Genomic DNA, 19,380 nt, shown 5'->3' on the forward strand with positions numbered 1-19,380 from the left:
GAACATACCAAGTCCCATCAGCATTGGGAAGAACATCATCGCGTTTGCTGTCCACTTGCTCTTGCTCACCCTTCATCCACATCACCCAAATGGACATTGGGTAGAAACCAGAGACGTGGCAAACCAACATTAGTCTGCCAGACCCAAGGATAGAGGAGCTTGACAGCCAGGCCTCTGGCCTCACTGTAGAGAATACAAGAGGGAGTCACATGAGGACAGATGTGCACCTAACACATGGCTTCAGTACATAGATATCTGCCTAATGTCTTTTGTCTCCCTTAGGGAATTCTCACCCTGAAACCCACTCCCTCTTGTCCTCCACCATGTCCTGAGTGCAAACAGGAAGATGAGAAGGGGAAGACATGAAGAAAAAAACCTTTGAGGGAAAGGTTGAACTGACCTTGTCTCTGAAGATACATCTTTCCTGCATCCAGGATACCCAAGAGAAACCGAGGGCAGGTTTTGCTCATGAGGTTCTCCACGATTTGCTTGATGCCCTCATACAGATTGAGGAGATCACACGCCTTCTGGGCCTGTTTCCCACCTTCAGGAGATGGCACCCAAGTTGTATTCTGAAAACTTAGAAAATCTGATCCTTCCAAGGCCGCCTGCATGAAGCCTTTGGCACTCTCGCTAGAGGACAGCTCACAGCCAAGACTCACTTGTAATTCAACAGGATCTTCAGAAAGGAAAGAATGAGATAAAGAGTTCAAAAAAACAAAAATGAAAGCCAGGTTAGAATCTAAGGGCCTCATCTCAAAAAGAAGAGTGCAAAGATGGGTCATATTATGTACGAGAGTGAGCCAAAGATACATCCAATGGGAAACAAGGGAGAGCAAATATCTGCTGAAGATGAGAAGGAAGGAAATAACAAAGTCCTTGAATTAAAGATTGACCAATGAGAGAAGAGACTGACATAATACAGACTAGGTACTTCAGAGAGACAGGAGCCCAAATCTCATGATGCATAGAGTCAGCATCACAAGTGCTAGATAATGAGTCCAAATGTCTAAAGAAATTGAAGAAATAGCAGCAGGAATTATATTTTAAAAGACTCAAGCATAGGATAAGACAATTCTCTACCTCTATCTTAAAGACACAGATGAAGATCACAAGAAAACACAACAAAGCACAATAGAAGAGACTGCTGAAGTGGCAAAAATTTAGGTAGTTTTGATTAATGTTCAACACATAACTGGAGAGATGGAGGCATGGAGACTTTCGTTGTGAGATGAGATGATAAGAAATCTCATCAAAAGGAATAGAGAAAGGATTTCAATTACAAGAACCCTCTGAAGAATTATCCCAACTGGTTTAACTTACACCTAAGCCCCAAGTCTGTGGAGTAGGTATGAATCTCCTGACGTATCCCAATCATATACACACGGAAAAGCAGCTCCAGATCTGTCAACTCCTCATTACTGAAGTTTCCCTTGGACCATGTGTGCAAGAAAATTACTGTTCCTGTTTCACTGTCCCAACGATGAGTCTGTAATTCATCCAGCCAAGCAGACCCCAGAGTTTGTGCCCAGGATTCATTGGCATAGTATGAGATCTGGCTTAGACGAAATGTGGTATGTTCATGGATCACTATGGATGGATGAATGTCCAGTAGCATAAGTGGAAACATAAGCAAAACAGAGAGAGGATAGAAAACAAACCAGTTACTAGAGAGAGAAGAATAACAACCAGTTCATCAATAATAATTTCCCTCCCCAAGCCCTTGGTGCTCTAGCACCATCCTCAAAAACAATCAACTGGACTTGAACGCCAAGAAACAGGTTATAAGAAGCTTAGCATTCACAGTAAAATATCTTAGAAAGCCAACTAAAATCCACTCCCATCCACCCGGCTAAGTAGCTGACAGAGATGTTCTTACCCTCCGCATTGACACTGCCTGGGAGGAGAGCAGCCAGAAGTGGAAGTTGAAGAAACAGCATAGCATAAGCAGATGTGTGTTTCCTTCTCTAAACAAAGCTGATCTTTGATGTCTGCTAGCAACTAAGCTACCCTGCCTCAACTCTCTTCTGTCTTCCTTCTCCCACCAACAAACAATGGTTTCCAACAGCAACTGAATATAAGAAAACCTTTCTATTTTCTAAGCCTCACCTTCCTACTCCATCCTTCATTTCCCTCCCATCTGAACTCAAGTCATTCCCTTCTCTCTCATTTCCAGCCACCCTCCTTTTCACTAAGTTCTGCCCCCATGTAACTCTCTTCCTCAGCTGTTCCTCTTCCAAGGGGTGTGTGACATGCAAACGTCACTTCATCTAGCTGTAAAATTACAAAGGAGAAGTTGTATGGTTGCCCAGTTTCTATACATAACTGTGTTTCTACACTCAATCGTGTCTCTTATTCTGAACACAGCACCTTAGACCGCTCGGCCATCCTGACTTCTACATGTCTCTTATTCTGATCAACCCAGCCTTTCCTCCCCATTCCAGGTGTCCTGAAACTCATCTCTGCTCCTTCTCACCCTTTATCCTTTCTCATTTCTTGAGAATCACTGGTTCTTTTGTAAATTGGAGAATTTGTGGTCTCATATCTCCTGTGACTGCTCCAGGCACCCACCACTGCCTTAGTGGTGACATTGCAGACATTGTTTGTACACACGTCTATGAAACTATGAATAAGCCCTTCTACTGAGTCTAATTCATGTATTTATTCACCAAAATACCTATCCGTCCACAGGTATCTCATCAAGCATGTGAGCATGTGGAGATTGACAGGATAATCTCATCTGCCACAGCATTCCCAACTGCAGAAGGACATTCAGGACTGTAATGCACTCTGGTGAATAATATTTTCATGCATGGAATCCCACCTACAAACCTGATGGGATTTTTTTAAACATTTTCTTGAGCAACATTTGACTACCCAAGAATGCATTTAGACTTCGTGATGAGCCTATAATTAAGATTTTAGTTGTGCGGTATTCGTTTCCACGTAAAGGCTAATTTCTTGGGTGATAGCAAGGACAAAAGGCAGCATTGCAGTGAAAACCAATATCTATATTTAAGGTAAATTTGTGACCTCATCAAAATATATTGTCCAGCCAAGACCTAATAGATTATGCTTGGAATCCTAGCTACTAAGGAAGCTAATATCTGAGGACTGTAGTTCAAAGCCAGCATGAACAAGAGACTCTGAGACGCTTATTTCCTATTAACCAACAGAACACCAGAAGTGGCACTATGGCTCAAGTGGTGGAGCACCAGACTTGATCAATGAAAAGCTTAAAAACAGCAGGCCCTGGAAGTGGCATTGTAGCTAAAGTGGTAGAGAGCTAGCATTAAACTGACGAGCTGAGAGACAGCGCTCAGACCCAGAGTTCAAGCCCCCACGACAAAAAAAAAAAAACAGCAGGAACTTATTCAAACCCCAACCAGCACAAAACATACATCATCCTAAAAAGACAGCAGTTTCTATATTGAATTTATATAGGTAAATTATGCGAGCTACTTAGTGTTTTGTTAGTAATTCTGTTACTGTCTATGTTATATCTCAACATCTGAATATAACATCAATTTTAGATCCCAGACAATACATCTATTATGATAGTGTTCCCAAATTAACATTCATGAAGGTGAAGGTGCAATTCTTCCTTTTTAAATTAACAAATGTATACATTTTATTATATACTCTTGTTTTTAATATGTGTATATATATATATATCCTATGTGCACATATGCCCCCTAAATATCACATTTGTCTGCATTAATAAAGAGGTTGGGTGTCCCCTCAATCATCTTTTCCTATTACTGCCACAGACACCTGACAGTGTCCATGAACTAACAACATGGTTACACTGAGACACAGCATAAACCCTATACAAGTTCCTCAAAAGCACAAGGCTTTGCCTTCATTTCCAGCAAGTTCTCACTTTGGGATTTTAGAAATAAATAGCAGATAGAAAGCCAGACATTTGTCACATTGGGGGATTTTTTGCCATGACAGTACAAGGACAGGAGAAACACAAATTCTCCTACTCTATTGTATTTGGGTGAGAGCTATAAGGTTGAGATCTGAACAAGAGAATGTGGAATGCTGGAGGGAGGGTGTGTTTAACCATTTAAGCCTGCCCTGTGGCACCAGCTTCCAGAATGGCAGAGGTTGGAGATGGGGGAAGGCTTCCCAGTTTGCATGAAGCCTACAAATGAGGAAGACAACTTCTCTAAGGCTCTACAGCTGTGACTGATTATACATTGTACATCTAACATTCAGATATAATGGCTAATTTTATAGGAATTCTATAAGAAGCCTCTTTTTCCCTCCTCCTAAATCCAAACCTATATGAGATCTAGAAAAAAAGAGATTAAATACTTGCTTCTGCTAGAGCTGCTGATTATTTGCCTCAAGTGTGTGATGCATATAGCCTTCTTCCTTTCAGCCCCCAAATGAATGACCGAACTCACTGCTACAAACTGGATGTGTTACAGATTGCTCTCTCTCCTTTCCTCACTCGCTCCACTACAAATTGGATGTGTTACAGGTTTCCTTCCCTCCCTCCTTCCCTCTCTGTCCTTCTCTCTCTGTCTCTCCCTCCTCTCTGCATCCCCACTCAGGCTGTCAATGGTTATTCTGAGACACACTCTTATCCTTGTCAGCTGCACTCTCCTAAAGAACCAAAACAATAGAACTGCCCAACTTTACACTAGACATTCCAGAAACATGAGCTACATAGACATGTGCTCCTTCTAAGTTGATTTTCTGACCTATTTCATTATAATAATGGAAAAGTGAGTACCAGAAACAATCATACTGGCACTTGGGACAGCAACCTAACTAGATCTGAAAATGTAGACGTGTGGTTTAAAGGAGTACAAAGGAAGAGTCAGGAGGAAAGGGACTGAAAACCTAGGGTATTGTAGGTAGGAAGTGTCTGTAGGGGCTCAAAGCACATGGACTTGGCTACAGTTGGTAGAACCTGGACTCTACCAGAGCTGGTTTGACATAGACTCTACCACAGCTGGTGGAACGTTGGTGGCAGGGGCCCAGTCCCAGGAGATCCCAGCCCTTCCCAGGCCAGCTCTCAAGCCAGGCCTTCTCCACCAAGTTCTGATCTCTTCTTCCCCTTACCAGAGCTCCACGTTGGCCAGGAAGATGAAAGGCCCCAGCTGCAAGCTCCTTGCCACCAAAGCTGGGTCCTGAGGGCTGCCATCCAGGCTGGTCGCCCAGATGGTGACCCAAGCTTCAGCCCCATACAGGCAGCCTCTGGTGGCTGACTTTGTAGACTATAAAGTGAGGCAGAGGGTTATGTCTGTGGAGCTGGGCCTGAGGAGGGTCCAGAAGCTGACCTGCTGCATCAAGCCATGGAGGTAGCTGGAGATGAACCTGAGACCCACTTCCCACACTCCTTCTCTGTTCTGGCAGCTCAGCTGCATGGCACCACAGACTCAGCCCAGCAACTTCACCCAGGTCTCTGATGAACTTTTCCAAGGGAGCCCCAATTGGGGCAGGAGTGGATGATGGCATACCTGGACACATGCCTGGCCGACTGGATCCACAGCAGAGCGGTCTGGGCAGAGTTCACAGCTCTATACAGGAGGAGGCCCGGGAGGAGGCCAGGTGTCAGTGGGAGGAGCACTGGGCATCAGTGAGGGCTGTGCTGAATGGGGCTATGGCACTGAGGACCCTGGTAACTAACCTTAGGGGCACTTTTTGGTAGCAAGTCAGAGAAAGTCGGGGGCCAGGTGTGGCTAAGTTTGGCTAAGGAAGGAGGGCGCAGGAGAGCAAAGACAACACAAAGAATGCCTTTGGAACAAGGCAGGGGTGAGGGGGGGATAAAGGAGAGGAATGAATGGTCATGGAGCAGGAAGAGCAGGGGAAGGAAGGTCATGCATGAGGGAGCAAGGCAGGTGTCTGGAAGAGTGAGCAAGAGATATTGGGGAATGTTTTACGATGGTGAGAGTCTAGGAGATGCAACCATTCCAGGAATTGGGAGGGAGGAAGGGGGAATGATCTATAGGATGCTCTGTAGGATGAGCATAGGAAACCACTTGAGGCTGGCTTTAGAACTCCAAGGAAGGTGGACTTGCATGAGGAATTGTGCCCCATTGGCTGAGTGGGATTTGGGACCCCAGAAGGTGCATCCCTTTGGAATGAAACCTTGGTAATGAGGTGACTGGGAGAGGTGGCCATGGATGAGGGCTGCTTGGATGTGTGTGCATGTGCACGTGTGCTCCTGTGCACGCTGGACTGTTTGTCTAATCGGGTGATGGAAAGATTCTTCACGGAGAAAACATTCCCTCTTGCAATGTAAAGAACAAGAAGCTATAGGTCTTTGTCCTTCCTCTCCCTCCCCCGACCCTCACAATTTCACCCCTTTCTCCATGCCTCAAGGTTAAGCAAGAAACACTGTATCCAGACCGAGGGAGGACTCTGGCACCTCTCTGCAGAAAGTCACTGGCAGGGCTTTGGAGAAAGCAGCTGCTCTGAAACTGGCCTTATTCCTTCCTCATCCCCTCTGTGCATCTTGAACTTGCTGATGCCTCCTGTGCTGATTGAGGACAGGGCAGTGGAGCCTGCCTGGGTGGAGGTTTTGGTGGCTGAAACTGCCTGCTGCCCTTCCCTCCCACTGGGACACAATGGTGCCTAAATTGTTGCCTATTTGGGGGACCTCTGCACCTACACTGAAACTCTAAATTGGGGCTCTGATTTTCCTTTCCTGGGTATGGGCATAAATGCTCATCTAGAATACAGTCTGGGTCCTGCATTGTCTCAGTGAGATTTTTGATGCCCTGAGAGGAACATTCCAGCTCTGAGCCCCATGGTGTAATGGTGACAGGTATTCCATTACTGGCATATGTTTTGAAGTGGGCTTTGGTGCTGCTTTTTCAGGGGTCAGGTGTGTGGGTTCTAGAATACTTACAAGCATTTTTATATTTCCTTTGAAGCCACCTTGTTTGCATTTACATTATTAGTCTCTACTTCAGAGTCTGAGGACACTAACTTTAGGCCTCAACAGTCCTCTAGAACAAATCCAAACTATAGCTTTTTCTTTAGAGGGAAAAATTTATTCCAAACACAGGACCTGAGTCAGACCTCACTGCTGCACTTTCCAAGGTGCTCAAATTGCTGCTCTCCAACACTGATTTCTTTCACAGTGCTCTAGAACCTTGCCATGGTCCTGAGCACTCATCAGCTTAGCCAGACCACCATTGACTGCTTCGAGATTTTTCCCTTGTCCTAGAATGTGGCATCCTAATTATGCTTGCTGGAATGTGGGACCAAATTGGCCTCAGGTATTTAGTCCACACTTTTGCTTTTGAGAGAGGGCTGCAGTTTTTAATTGTATTTAAGGGGGAGGTGGTTAAACTGTATGAGCCACTTGGTCTGTTATTGAGTGTGCTGAACCATAAACTCAGAGCCTATCTATGGCAAGCAGTTGGGGTACAGAGGAACCTTTGACTTGATCAGGACAAACTAGGCCAGTGGCTTACACACTGCTTGGCAAAGCATCAAGGTATTTTAGGGGTTGAGCCTCTGAATTTCTTGGGGAGGTAAAGGGGTGTGAGTTGGGAGAGGTGAGCAGACTGGGTAACTCACCCTTAACCAGAACAGCTCCCCTTGTAGCTGTGTTTCATATTGGGGTTCAGGGTAACATTTCATTTGCATGAGGCGGTTTGCTGCTGAAAGACTTGGGAAAACCACTGAATAAGTCATCAGCTCCCCCAGGTCCAAAGCAGATGCTTCATCAACCCTCCACCACAGGACAACAATCCAGTTAGTATTCCTGGGGGCCTTCAGAAGTGAGGAGAAACAGGGACCAGGCTGAGGTTACTGAAATTCCTCTTTTGGGACCTTCACACCTGAGTGGAAGAAGAGGCTATTTTCTGGAAAGAGAACAGGTTGGTCTGTATTCCAAGAAGCATAGCTTAGGTGGGACCACAGTGGACAGTTTTGATCTGTTCTACCCTTAATTTGAGGGGCAACGGAAACCCCAGAGTTTGTTCTTCCAGGGAAAACTGGAGACTCTCTTTAGAAGCTAGAGTTTCTTGGCCAAGAAGTCTGAGTATGGCTCCCTTATTAAATGAGGGAAATAAATGTAATAACCATTTTTAAAGATTAAATAGATAGAGAGTATGTTTCTTGCTCTCCTGAGCCCAAAGGGACAAAGAGCAACTTTCCTTGGTCCAAGGAAGAAACAAATGAGGCTTGCGATTATTAATCACACTCCCAATTTATTCTCGGGCATGCATAAACTAGTTTACTTTTTTAATATCATAAAATGGCAGAAGATTTGGTTAGTTTAGAAGAAAAGCAAAGCTCTGTAAAGATAAATATATATTCCTTTATTTTTATTTAATAATTTATAAATACCAAATATATTGTTCCTTTAATTTTGTGTAATATGTAATGATGATATTAAACAAGAAATAAAGCCCAGAAATTTAATGAGAAAAAATCTGACCATAAACATAACTTTCCTGACAAAATATTTCCCAACATAAAAGGCTTAAAAGTGAAATCATCCAATTCTTCACAAACACAGCCATGCTGCCCATACTCTGGAGAGTAACAAGACAGGAAACATAACTCATCTTATGAAGTCAAAAACTCATTCATACCAATACCTAACAAGAATAAAGCTAGAAACAAATACAGGTAGATGAAAAACTAGAACCAAATATTCTCAAACTAAATCCAAATGCATACATTCTCAACAAGTAGGAAAGATGAAACCATAGAGTTTTGTTTTGCCATATGAGCAATCAGTCATTGTAACACATATTAACTGAAAAAATGATATGAAGCTCATGATTTCCTGCCAAAACAATAATTATTGACATAACAAAACTGTCTCTTGAGTCCACAGGTTTCTCAGTGTCTTGGTACTTATTCCAAATGAGAGGGAAGAAAGGTTGGGAGCTCATGGAATACCATCATATGACCTGTAAAGAATGTAAGTTTTAAAAAAATATATAAGAGATATGAACACAGTCATATAACAGCATTATTCACAGAACCCAATGGAAGAAGCAGCTCAACTGCTCCTTATGGTATTTAGACATGCGGTGGAAAGGACCCAGCCTGAAGAAGAAAGGTAACTCTGACGTAGCTGCCATAGAGATATACTCTGACAACAGATGGCTAAGAGTAAGAGGCCAGTCACAGGATGAATACCGTGAAATTCCAATCACATCCATAGAAAGCAAAAGAACAAGAGTCACTATCCCAGGGCCTGGGGAAGGGGGGAAGGAAACATGGCTTCAAATGTGAGGACAGTTTCACATTGCAAGGAGAACAAACAAAACAGCATCTATGTACTTAATATTGTTAGAAGCACTAATGATGGTAATATTTCTATGTTAGATGTATTTTGCCAAAATTCTTTAAATTACCTCTCCCCAGGGATCAAGGTTAAGAGGCAACTCTTGGTAGAAAGAGGACAACTAATGGGCTATTAGTAGATGAAAGATAAAAAGTATGAAACAGACAGAGAAGAAGGGTTAAAAAATACTCACCAGCGCTTCCAAAACCACAGTGCAAGGCACAGCAAAAGGATCAAGCAAGGCACTATTACTGCAGCAATGATTAAACCAACAGAGACAGAGTACCCTGTGGATTGGAAGAGTAATCAATTGTCACTTCTAATGACACTTGCTCTATTACCTGGCCTTCCTTTGCCTAGCTAACCATCCTCTTATCATCCCAATTTTGGGGGGAGTCTGAGGTTAACAACTTTACTGAGATAAAATGGATAGATAGAATATTGTCACTACTGGACTTGGAACTCAGACTCTATCACTCTCCCTTAGCTTTTCTTGCTCCACATTGGTGCTCTACCACTCCCGCTACATCTCCACTTTTGACTTTTGTCTGCTTAACTAGACATGAGAACCCCAGGGATTTGTCTGCCTGGGATGTCTTCAAACCTTGATCCTCAGAGATCAGCCTCCCAAGGAGCTAGGATTACACACATGAGCCACTATCACCCAGCTAAGAACTGCATCTATTTAAGGGTGGACAATATACTGAGTGTGAACACATGCAAACACACATGTTACCATCACTACTTTTGAGACATTGTCTCCCTATATAAGCTAATTTGGCCATTAAATTGTCATGCTGTGTCTCAAACTCACTAGTGCTGAGATTACAAGGAACTGCTCTCATGCCCAGCTCAGTATCTTTCTAAATGTCCTTGGATCATCTTCTTCCTTATACCTGCCCATTCGGCCTGCCTCCTGTCCCCCTTCTCCCACCAAATGTCTTCTAGCCCTTCCTCCTCTCCATTACCTGTCCCTCACACACCCTCTCCCTCTTTGCTTTAGAGCCACCCGCTCCCACTCCCAGCCAGAACTCCAGCTCTCTCTCACCCCAGTAGAGGACGATGGCCCGTCCCCCTAGACTGCTGTGCTTCACATGGCAGCTCAGGCCCTTCGCCTCCTCAGCTTTCACATCCAGGGTTGCTCGCAGATACCACGTCCCATCAGCATAGGGCAGGAAGTCATCTCTCTGGGTGTCCAGCTGCTCCTGCTCACCTCGCATCCACATCACCCACACAGGCTTTGGGTAGAAGCCAGAGACATGACACACCAGCCGCAGATGGCCAGGCCCAGCACTGGGGCCACTGGACAGCCAGGCTTCAGGCTTCACTGGAGCAGGAAGAAGCAGAGACAATACTAGAAAATAACTCTAACCTGGGGCATATGGACTTCAAAGTCCACATGTTTGGACATTGACCCCCCACTTCCTTGGTAACAAAATCAATGACTGATGGATTCTCACTCTTTCTTCTAACCTCTACAATTTGTTATTGCATGCAACTGTTTGTACTGTTTGTATAAAAATAAGAGAAAAGGAAAAATGGCATACATCTTTATTGAGGATTTGTTTTCATTGCAAACTTTAAACATTGTAATTCACTGAAATCATTTTTCTACTCTAAAATATGTCAAATACTTCATGCTGGTATTCAACATCATGAAAATACCAATACTTCCCAAGGCTATCTACAAATTCAATGTGATACTTTTCAATGTTGCAACCTCATTCTTCAAGAAAATAGAAGAGACAACCCAAAAATTCATATGGAACAATGAAAGACCCCGAATAGCAAAAACAGTGCTGGAGGAATATCAATACCACATTTCAAACTCTGCTACAAAGCCATAGTAATAAAAACAGCTTGGTACTGGCACAAGAACAGACCTCAGGACCAATGGAATAGAACTCAAAACCCAGAAATGAACCCACAGACCTATAGCCATCTAATCTTCAATAAGGGAGCTAAAAAAAATAGAATGGAACAAAGACAGCCTCTTCAGTAAATGGTGCAGGCAAAATTGGTTACTCACCTGTAGAAAAATAAAGCTAGATCCTCATAAATTACCCTGCACCAGAATCAACTCCAAATGTATCAAAGACCTTAGAGTCAATGCAGACACCCTGAAAACATTACTTGACAGAATAGGAGAAACCCTAAGTCTTCTTGGCACCGGCTTAAATTCTCTTCATAGAGACCCAGAAACACAACAAATCAAAAACAGGTTGGAAAAATGAGATTGTATGAAGTTGCAGAGCTTTGGCATGGAAAAGGACATAGCTAGCAAGATCAATAGAAAGCCCACGGATTGGGAGAAGATCTTCACTAGCCATACAACAGACAAAGGACTCATAGTTAAAATATATCTGGAACTCAAAAAATTAAATCCCCCAACAATAAATCATCAAAGAAGGAACTGTCCGAAAAATAAGTGGGCTAAAGACTTAAAGAGAAACTTCTCTGAAGTAGAAAGAAGGTTGGCTAATAGACACACGAAGAAATGCTCAACCTCCCTACCCATAAAAAAATGCAAATCAAAACAACACTGAGATACCACCTCACCCTAGTTAGAATGGCCTATAATCAAGAACTCTAATAACAACAGATGCTGGAGGGGATGTGGACAGAAGGGAACCTTACTGCATTGTTGGTGGGAGTGTAAACTTCTATGGCGGTTTCTTAGAAGAATCCAGACACAGCTCACCTATGACCCAGAAATCGCACTTTGGGGCATTTACCCGAATGATCACAAACAAGACCATACTAAAGCTACCAGCACAACTATGTTTATTGCAGCATTATTTACCATAGCTAAGATATGGAACCAATCCAGATGCCTCTCCATAGATGAGTGGATCAAGAAAACGTGGTATATATACACAATGGAATTCTATGCCTCCATCAGAAAGAATGTCATTGCCACCTTTGTTAGGAAATGGAAAAACTTGGAAAAAATTATATTAAGTGAAGGAAGCCAGAGCCAAAGAAACATAGGTCCCATGGTTTCCCTTATTTACAATAACTATTATATGTCTGAGACAAGCAGAAAAGTTCAGATAAGTTGATGTTAGGTGAAATGAACCCCAAGATTAGGACTCAAATGAGGTTTCTTTCGTGCTATTGTTTCTAATGTATTTATAAGATGATTTCTTTCTTGCTTTGTATGTCCCTCCCCCACGGTATAACTCCTGTTTTCACTGTATTTGATATTGGTATAATTTGTGGAGTGGAAGGAAAAAAACAAAAGGCTTAAATAGGGATACATGTGGACCCATTACAACAATGAGATGTACAAGACATTATGCCAAAAAACAAACTTTACAACTTTGGGGTGGGCGGGGGTGGAGGGGTAGCAGGAAAGGTAAGGGGAAACAAAGGGGGAGGTTATGGGAAGGGGAAACAAAGGAGGAGTCAACAATGCTTGATAAGAAATGTACTCATTACCTTGCCCATGTAATTGTAACCCCTCTGTATGGTATTTTCATGATAAATTAAACTTATTAATAAAAAAAGAATCTAAAAAAGTTGTTTTGCTAAAAGAAAAATCATACAGACTTACATATTTTTCATTTTATTTCATATTTTCTTTAAAGAGGTATTCTCTTCATCATCAATAGAGTTGTTTCTGGGAGGGCCTTTCATATCTGGTCAATGTCATAATATTATTTTGTATTTTTACTTGGAATAAATTAATTTTATGATGCTCTTTAAGTTTAAGGAAGGTGGTCAAAAGGGAAACAGAGCAGGACAAACCTTGCTTCTCCAGATCCTCCTTTCCCGCTTCAAGAAGGCTCAAGAGATATCCGGGGCAGGTTTTATAGAGGAGAGTGTCCACGATTTCCGAGATACCTTTGTACTGGTCAATGAATGTGCAGAACTTCTGAGCTCTTCTGCCACCTTCTGGTGCAGGTACACAGGAGTGATTCTTGATATACAGTAAATCCTGTTTTCCTAATGCTCCTGTCAGGAAGCTTAGGATGGCTCCCCCAGAATGCAGCTCACAGCCTGCTGTGCCCTGGATCTCAAAGGGATCTAAGGAGGATGAAAAGAGATAAAAGTTCAGCTACTAAACAGCAAACCAGAAATAAAAACTGTGGAAAGAGTTCAGGATTTCAGATTTGATGAGCATATAATTCAGGAGTATAAAATGATGCGCTGAAACTATTAGAACGCTTAGAGGCTCTCAGATAGAGGAGCATTAAGAAGGGGCAAGCATGGCATGGATGGGCCAGAGTAGGGAGTGTGATGGTGGAAAGGAGATAGAACAGGTGGGTTGAGGATCAGGGACTTGGAGTCAAAATTTCAGCAACCTGGGCCTGGGAAGATGGCTCAGTGGTAGAGTGTGTGACTGGCATGCGTGAGACTCTGGATTCGATTCCTCAGCACACATAAGTAAAAAAAAGCCCTAACTGGTGCTGTGGCTCAAGTGGTAGAGCCCTAGCTTTGAGCTGAAGTGCAGAGGGACAGCACCCAGGCTCAGAATTGAAGCCATGACCAACAAAAAAAAAATTCAGCATCCTGAGAGAAATAAAATACTCACTTAGAGAGGAACTATCAAGATGGATAAAGTCACCAAAATTGAGTAAGAAGACATCAGATTTTAGGGCATTCCGGCACAGGGAAGGAAAGTCAGGACAAGTTTCTTACAAGAAAACCAAGGCCTTGGTCACAAAGAAAGTGATTTCCTACATCAGAGACCAAAGGAAAAGCAGACAGATCTGAGTACTTCAAAGAGATGTAGAGATTGCTCTAGAGAAAGGTGTGCAGGCAAATAGGGCTGGAGAGAGGGATTCAAGGCAGGGGAGAGAAGGAGGAGAGGCAACAGTGCTCACATTGCAACTGGAAATCACTGGCATGTTTTTGCACTTCATCAATGAATCCGTAGTAGTACACTCGGATTAGCTCCAACAGCTCTGTCACTTCAGCATCAGTGAAATTCCCCTTGGACCAAGGCTTCAGAAATATGGGAGTGGCTGACTCACGGTCCCAGCCATGAATCTGCAAATCATTCAGCCAGCTTGAAAATTGAGTTTGTGCCCACGTGCTGTTGGCAAATGATGAGATCTGAATGCAGTGCAGACGGATTGGATCCTGGAAGGCTGTTAATAAAGGAGAGAAAGATGTAAAGAAAGGAAGGAATGGGATGGAGGAGGGATGAAAGCATGGACACTGAGAAGATGTGAAAACACAAACTCAGAATCTGTGCAACCCATGAGCACTATTCCTTTAAGAGCCTTGGTCCTCAGACTCCAGCCCCAACTTCCAGAATGGTCAAGACACTGGAGACCTCAGAGACTAGTTGACCAAGCTCACCAGACTTAGTGCAGCCTGTCTTTATCCAGACCCTCCGCACAGGGCAGGCTGCTACCCCAGTTGCTCTTACCATCCTGATTGTCCCCAGCTGGGAAGAGCACAGCTAGCAACACAAGTGGCAGGAGCAGCATCTCCCAGAGAGGACCTCAGGAGCTCAGGGCTGCGCTTGATGTCTGATTCTGCAATGCTGCTGCTCAGGACTCGGTACAGACTTCCTGTCTCTCCCACCTGAAAACTCTCTTCATAGAACTTGCAGATCAGAGAGGGAAATGTGTCCTTCTTGCACAGCCTGCCTTCTCCACTCCAGATTTCACTTCCCTCTTCCTTCCTTGGCCTGCAGCTTCTCTCTATGAATCCACGTTCATCAAATGACCTCAAAGAAATTCCCCTTATCACTATACAAGCTTCTCAACCTCTCTAACTTCGATGTCATATCTATACATACAGGGGTATACACAACAGTTCCTCAGCTTCATGAGCATCTGAACCCTGGAAGGAGTTTTTGGTTTATGCACCCAGTTCATCCTCCATCCTCCCACTGTTCTGTCTTCTCCCTTAATGACATGACTCTTCCTACTGTTGTCCACAGCTTCATTCCCTGTTTGATTTCCTTGTCTGGATTCCCTAATCTCATATTCTTAGTCCTCAGTTCCTGTTTTCATATCTTCTCTTCTACTTTATTAAACTTTCCAGAATTTTCCAATAAAACAGTAAAAATAAAAAATAGACAATTTGCCAAGGTCCCAGTGGAAAAAGCAGAACTTCACAACTGAAAAGACAGCAGAAAAACATTATTTTCTTATTTTGTTGACCAAGTTGCCAAATATAAACAATAAATATATCTGTGAGCTTGAAATATTTAAATACAAAATTTTTAATATCCACAATTAAATGAAAGTAGGATGATGATTTAAAAAGCTGAGAAATACCTCAAAATTTGTTCAAACAAATATATTTATGTTAGTTTTAGTTTTAGAATCAGGGGATGGCTCTATCTCTGAATTCTTTGGCTCAAGTCTAGCACTCTAACACTTTAACCACAGCTCTACTTCTGGATTTCTGGCAGTTATTGGACAGAAGAGTCTCACTGATTTTCTTATTCAGGCTGGCTTCGAACCCCAATACTCAGATTTCAGGTTCCTGAATAGTTAGGATTAGAGCTATGAGCCACCAGCTCTTGGACCATGGGATCCTTTGAGGGTGTTTTGATTATCTTGTAGACAAGAACTAATATGTACTACTCAATGTATATTTTATTTGTGAATACCTTGCCTATTTTCCCTGTTTTGTTCTGCCTGTCTATGCACAGAAACATGCATCTCAATAAACTTACAGTAATAGAATGGGATGTAGATAAAGCTGTTTATTAAAACCGATCAGAAGTGAAGTACCATATATAATATTCTAGTATCTTTTCCCTTTGAAACTAATGCTTTTATTTCATATTTTCTGAGTCCTTGTTGTTTTCACATGAATTCTAGTAGCCTAATTTTTTAATAAAAATGGAACCAAAACATCCAGCACATCCATAACATTTACTTTTTTGCTTTAAATGTAGAATATAAAAGCTTATGCCATACATATGGACTGTATTGGCATGCTAATGGAAATATCCTAATGTTTTAAAGAATAATTTTAGCAGTGACAGGTATTGAAAATTATTTTAAATTGGGCACCATTGATTCACACCTGTAATCCTAGTTTCTCAGGAAGCTGAGATCTGAAGATTGGAGCTCAAAGTCACTCAGTGCAGGAAACTCCAGGAGATTCTTTTTTTTTATCTTCTATGTATCACTTTATTGTCAAGTTGATGTACAGTTACATAAGTAAGGTAATAAGTACATTTCTTGTCAAACTTGTTACCTCTTCCTTCATTTTGTCCTATTTTCTCTCTTCTAACACCCCCTGCAAGTTACACAGGTCATTTCAAGCATGTTGTCTTGTGACTATCACTGTCGCATTGGTTCCCATATTGTCCTTTTGTCTCACCATTCTGTTGTTCCCCTACCCTTCCTTAATTCAGATAAACATATATGCAAAACCCAGGGTACCAAATCAAATACAGTGACAACAGGGGATATACCATAGGGGGAACAACATACAAAAGAAACAAGAAATCACACGGTACATTAGAAAACAACAACAACAAAGGAAAACCTCTTCTGTCCATGTCTTGGAATTCATTTCACTTAGCATCATCTTACATGGTTATATGTACATAGCTATTGAGCTATTTTGCTCACCTGCTAAGATTATCCTAGACATATACAAATTGTTGCAAATAAGGGAAACCATGGGACCTATGTTTCAGAAAAGGCCTGAAGAGGCACTGTAGTTCAAGTGTAGTGGTAGAAAAAAAAGAGTAGTGGTAGAGTTGTGGAGGTGGGAGGGAAAAGATGGTAGGGGAAAAACAAAGGAGGAGGTAACAATGTTTGATAGAAAATGTACTCATTACGTTGCTCATGTAACTGTAACCCCTCTGTACAGTTTTTTACAATAAAAAATACAAAAAGAGTAGTGATAGACATAGCTAAGATATGGAACCAGTCCAGATGCACCTCAGTAGATGAATGGATCAGGAAAATGTGGTATTTATATACAATGGAATTCCATGCCTCCATCAGAAAGAATGACATTGCCCCATTTGTTGGGAAATGGAAAGACTTGGAAAAAATACATTAGTTGAAGTAGGCTAGACTCAAAGAAACGTAGGTCCCATGGTTTCCCTTATCTACAATAACTAGTATATGTCTGGGACAAGCAGAAGAGGTCAAAAGCTATGTACATATGACCATACAATCTGATGCTAAGTGAAATGAACCCCAAGATAGGGACACAAGAGGCTTCATCTTTGTTGTTGTTTGTTTTAATGTACTTACAGTGTACTATGTGATTTTTGTTGTTTCTTTGTATGTTCTTCCCCCTTGTTATAATCCCTGTTGTCACTGTATTTGATTCCACTGTCCTGCATCTTGTATATAAATTTTTTCTAATTTGGGGAAGGGAAGGGAAATAACAAAATGCTGAAATAAGGATCCAGGATGACCCATTGTACCAATGAGATGTACAGACACGATGTGGAAAACAAACTTTACAACTTTGCAGGGGGCAGGGAGGGAAGGGAAGAGTTGGGAATGTAATCACTTAATCACAATTAAAAAAAAAAAAGAACCTCGTGGAAGGTAGGGAGGAAAGGGATGGTAGGGGAAAATAAAGGAGAGGGTAATAATTCTCGATAGGAAATGGACTCATTACCTTGCTCATGTAACTGTAACGCCTCTGTGAAGTATCTTAACAATAAAAAATATATATTAAGAACAAAAAGAAGGTAGTCGTAGAGTGCTAGCCTTGAGCACAGATAGGCTCAAGGACGTCGCCCATGCCCTGAGTTCAAGGATGAGGACTGGCAAAAAGAAAAGAAAAGAAAAAGAAAAAACACATTTTAGTTTCTTTAGCCTGCTGAGTTCAAGGTGACTTTACATATATCTTTTGAGACCTGTGTGATTTTATTTTGCCAATCTACTCAACCTGAAGAAAAATGAGAAAGGAAATAATTTCTTGATTCCCAAGACACATTGAGAGTCAGAAGCTGATGCTATTGCACACAAGAGGTTTCAGGAGACCAAACACAGGCAAAGCAGCTTCTGGAACTGGCTACCGAAGTGACAAGGAGCTGGGAAGATTATGCATATCTCAAGCCTCTATGTGGAGAATCTGAAGTTCTATAAAGGCATCCAAAGATCATTCATCCAAAGAAAAGCAGGTGGCTGCACTCTAGACAAGATAACATTTTCCCAGTATGGATGATGCTGTGAGTGATGTTGTGGGCAGCAGACGGCTGACAAATGGAAACATGCACTGGAAATGGATGCAACAAAGCAGGTACAGTTTGGTAACTGATGCTCAGAGGCAATGGTGTGAGCCTCCCACCACAAGTGAGGCCTACATTCAGTAGGTTCAGTTTACACCAGTGCAGGTGAGCAGATTTGGGTCACTGTAATTTCTGTGTAGATATAATCACATTTCAGTTTGTAATCATTGTGAGACAGTGGCATTTGTGCTTCAAAAATTCTCTTCATCCCCTGGTGCAGGTGGCTCATGCCTATAATCCTAGCTACTCAGGAGACTTAGATATGAAGATTGTGGTTCAAAGCCAGCCCAGGCAGGAAAGTCTATAAGACTCTTACCTCTAATAAACCACTAAAAAACAGAAATAGTGCTGTGGCTCAAGAGGTAGAGCTTGAGCCTTGAGCTGAACAGCTCAGGGTCAGCATCCAGGCCCAGTATTCAAGCCCCATGACCAACAAAAAAAATTCTCTTAATCACTTTATTTAGGGTCATTGGCATCTAAGAAGCTCTACATGTTTAATATATGTAAGTCCATGTTTGGTCATGGAGATATACTCATAAATCATAAGCACACTGAAGTCCAAGGACATATCCATAACCTCCTAAAATTTCACCTCATCCTACTTTGTGTGTGTGTTAAAAGTACTTAACATGAAACCTACCTAGCTAGCAAAATTTAAATGCATATTGAAATCTAGAGAAGGATTAAGGAAAGAAAAGGAAAAGAGGGAGATCAAGAAAAAGGAGAGAAGGAGAAAGAGAAGGAGAAGGGGAAGCAGAAGGAGCAGGAGGAGGAGGAAGAAGAAGAGGGGAAGATGGAGAAAGAGAAGAAGAAGAAGAGGAAGTAGGAGGAGAGGAGGAGAAAGAGGAAGAGGAGGAGGAGGAGGAACACGAAGGAGAAGAAGGGGAAGAAGGAGAAGAACAAGAGGAAGAAGGAGGAGGGGGAG

At 42.2% G+C, this 19,380-nt stretch overlaps 2 protein-coding genes across 3 annotated transcripts in view; both read right to left on the reverse strand.

Annotated features, from left to right (window-relative positions):
• The window catches only part of LOC105996513 (T-cell surface glycoprotein CD1c-like), a 23,809-nt gene extending 21,613 nt beyond the window's left edge, over positions 1-2,196 (reverse strand). Inside the window, exons 1-4 of one of the 2 annotated variants that reach the window (XM_013030627.1) lie at positions 1,880-2,196; positions 1,324-1,590; positions 401-679; positions 9-183 (exon numbers count right to left, since the gene is read on the reverse strand). In XM_013030627.1, the coding sequence (XP_012886081.1) occupies positions 9-183; positions 401-679; positions 1,324-1,590; positions 1,880-1,940 (782 nt within the window). In that variant the 5' untranslated portion in view covers positions 1,941-2,196. Of the gene's footprint in view, positions 1-4; positions 184-400; positions 680-1,323; positions 1,591-1,879 lie in introns of both variants that reach the window. The other variant, XM_013030626.1, reaches the window with a different exon arrangement.
• A 6,346-nt stretch (positions 2,197-8,542) lies between these two features.
• Positions 8,543-14,946, reverse strand: LOC105996396 (T-cell surface glycoprotein CD1b-like). Its single transcript, XM_013030477.1, has 6 exons — positions 14,655-14,946; positions 14,104-14,370; positions 13,025-13,303; positions 10,323-10,601; positions 9,468-9,561; positions 8,543-8,894 (listed from the first exon to the last, which is right to left on the reverse strand). The coding sequence occupies exons 1-6, from the start codon at positions 14,713-14,715 to the stop codon at positions 8,873-8,875; spliced, it is 1,002 nt and encodes a 333-aa protein (XP_012885931.1). The 5' UTR covers positions 14,716-14,946; the 3' UTR covers positions 8,543-8,872.
• Positions 14,947-19,380: the final 4,434 nt, after the last annotated feature.

The sequence above is a fragment of the Dipodomys ordii genome, unplaced genomic scaffold, assembly GCF_000151885.1.
Source record: "Dipodomys ordii isolate 6190 unplaced genomic scaffold, Dord_2.0 Scaffold131, whole genome shotgun sequence".
Taxonomy (NCBI): domain Eukaryota; kingdom Metazoa; phylum Chordata; class Mammalia; order Rodentia; family Heteromyidae; genus Dipodomys; species Dipodomys ordii.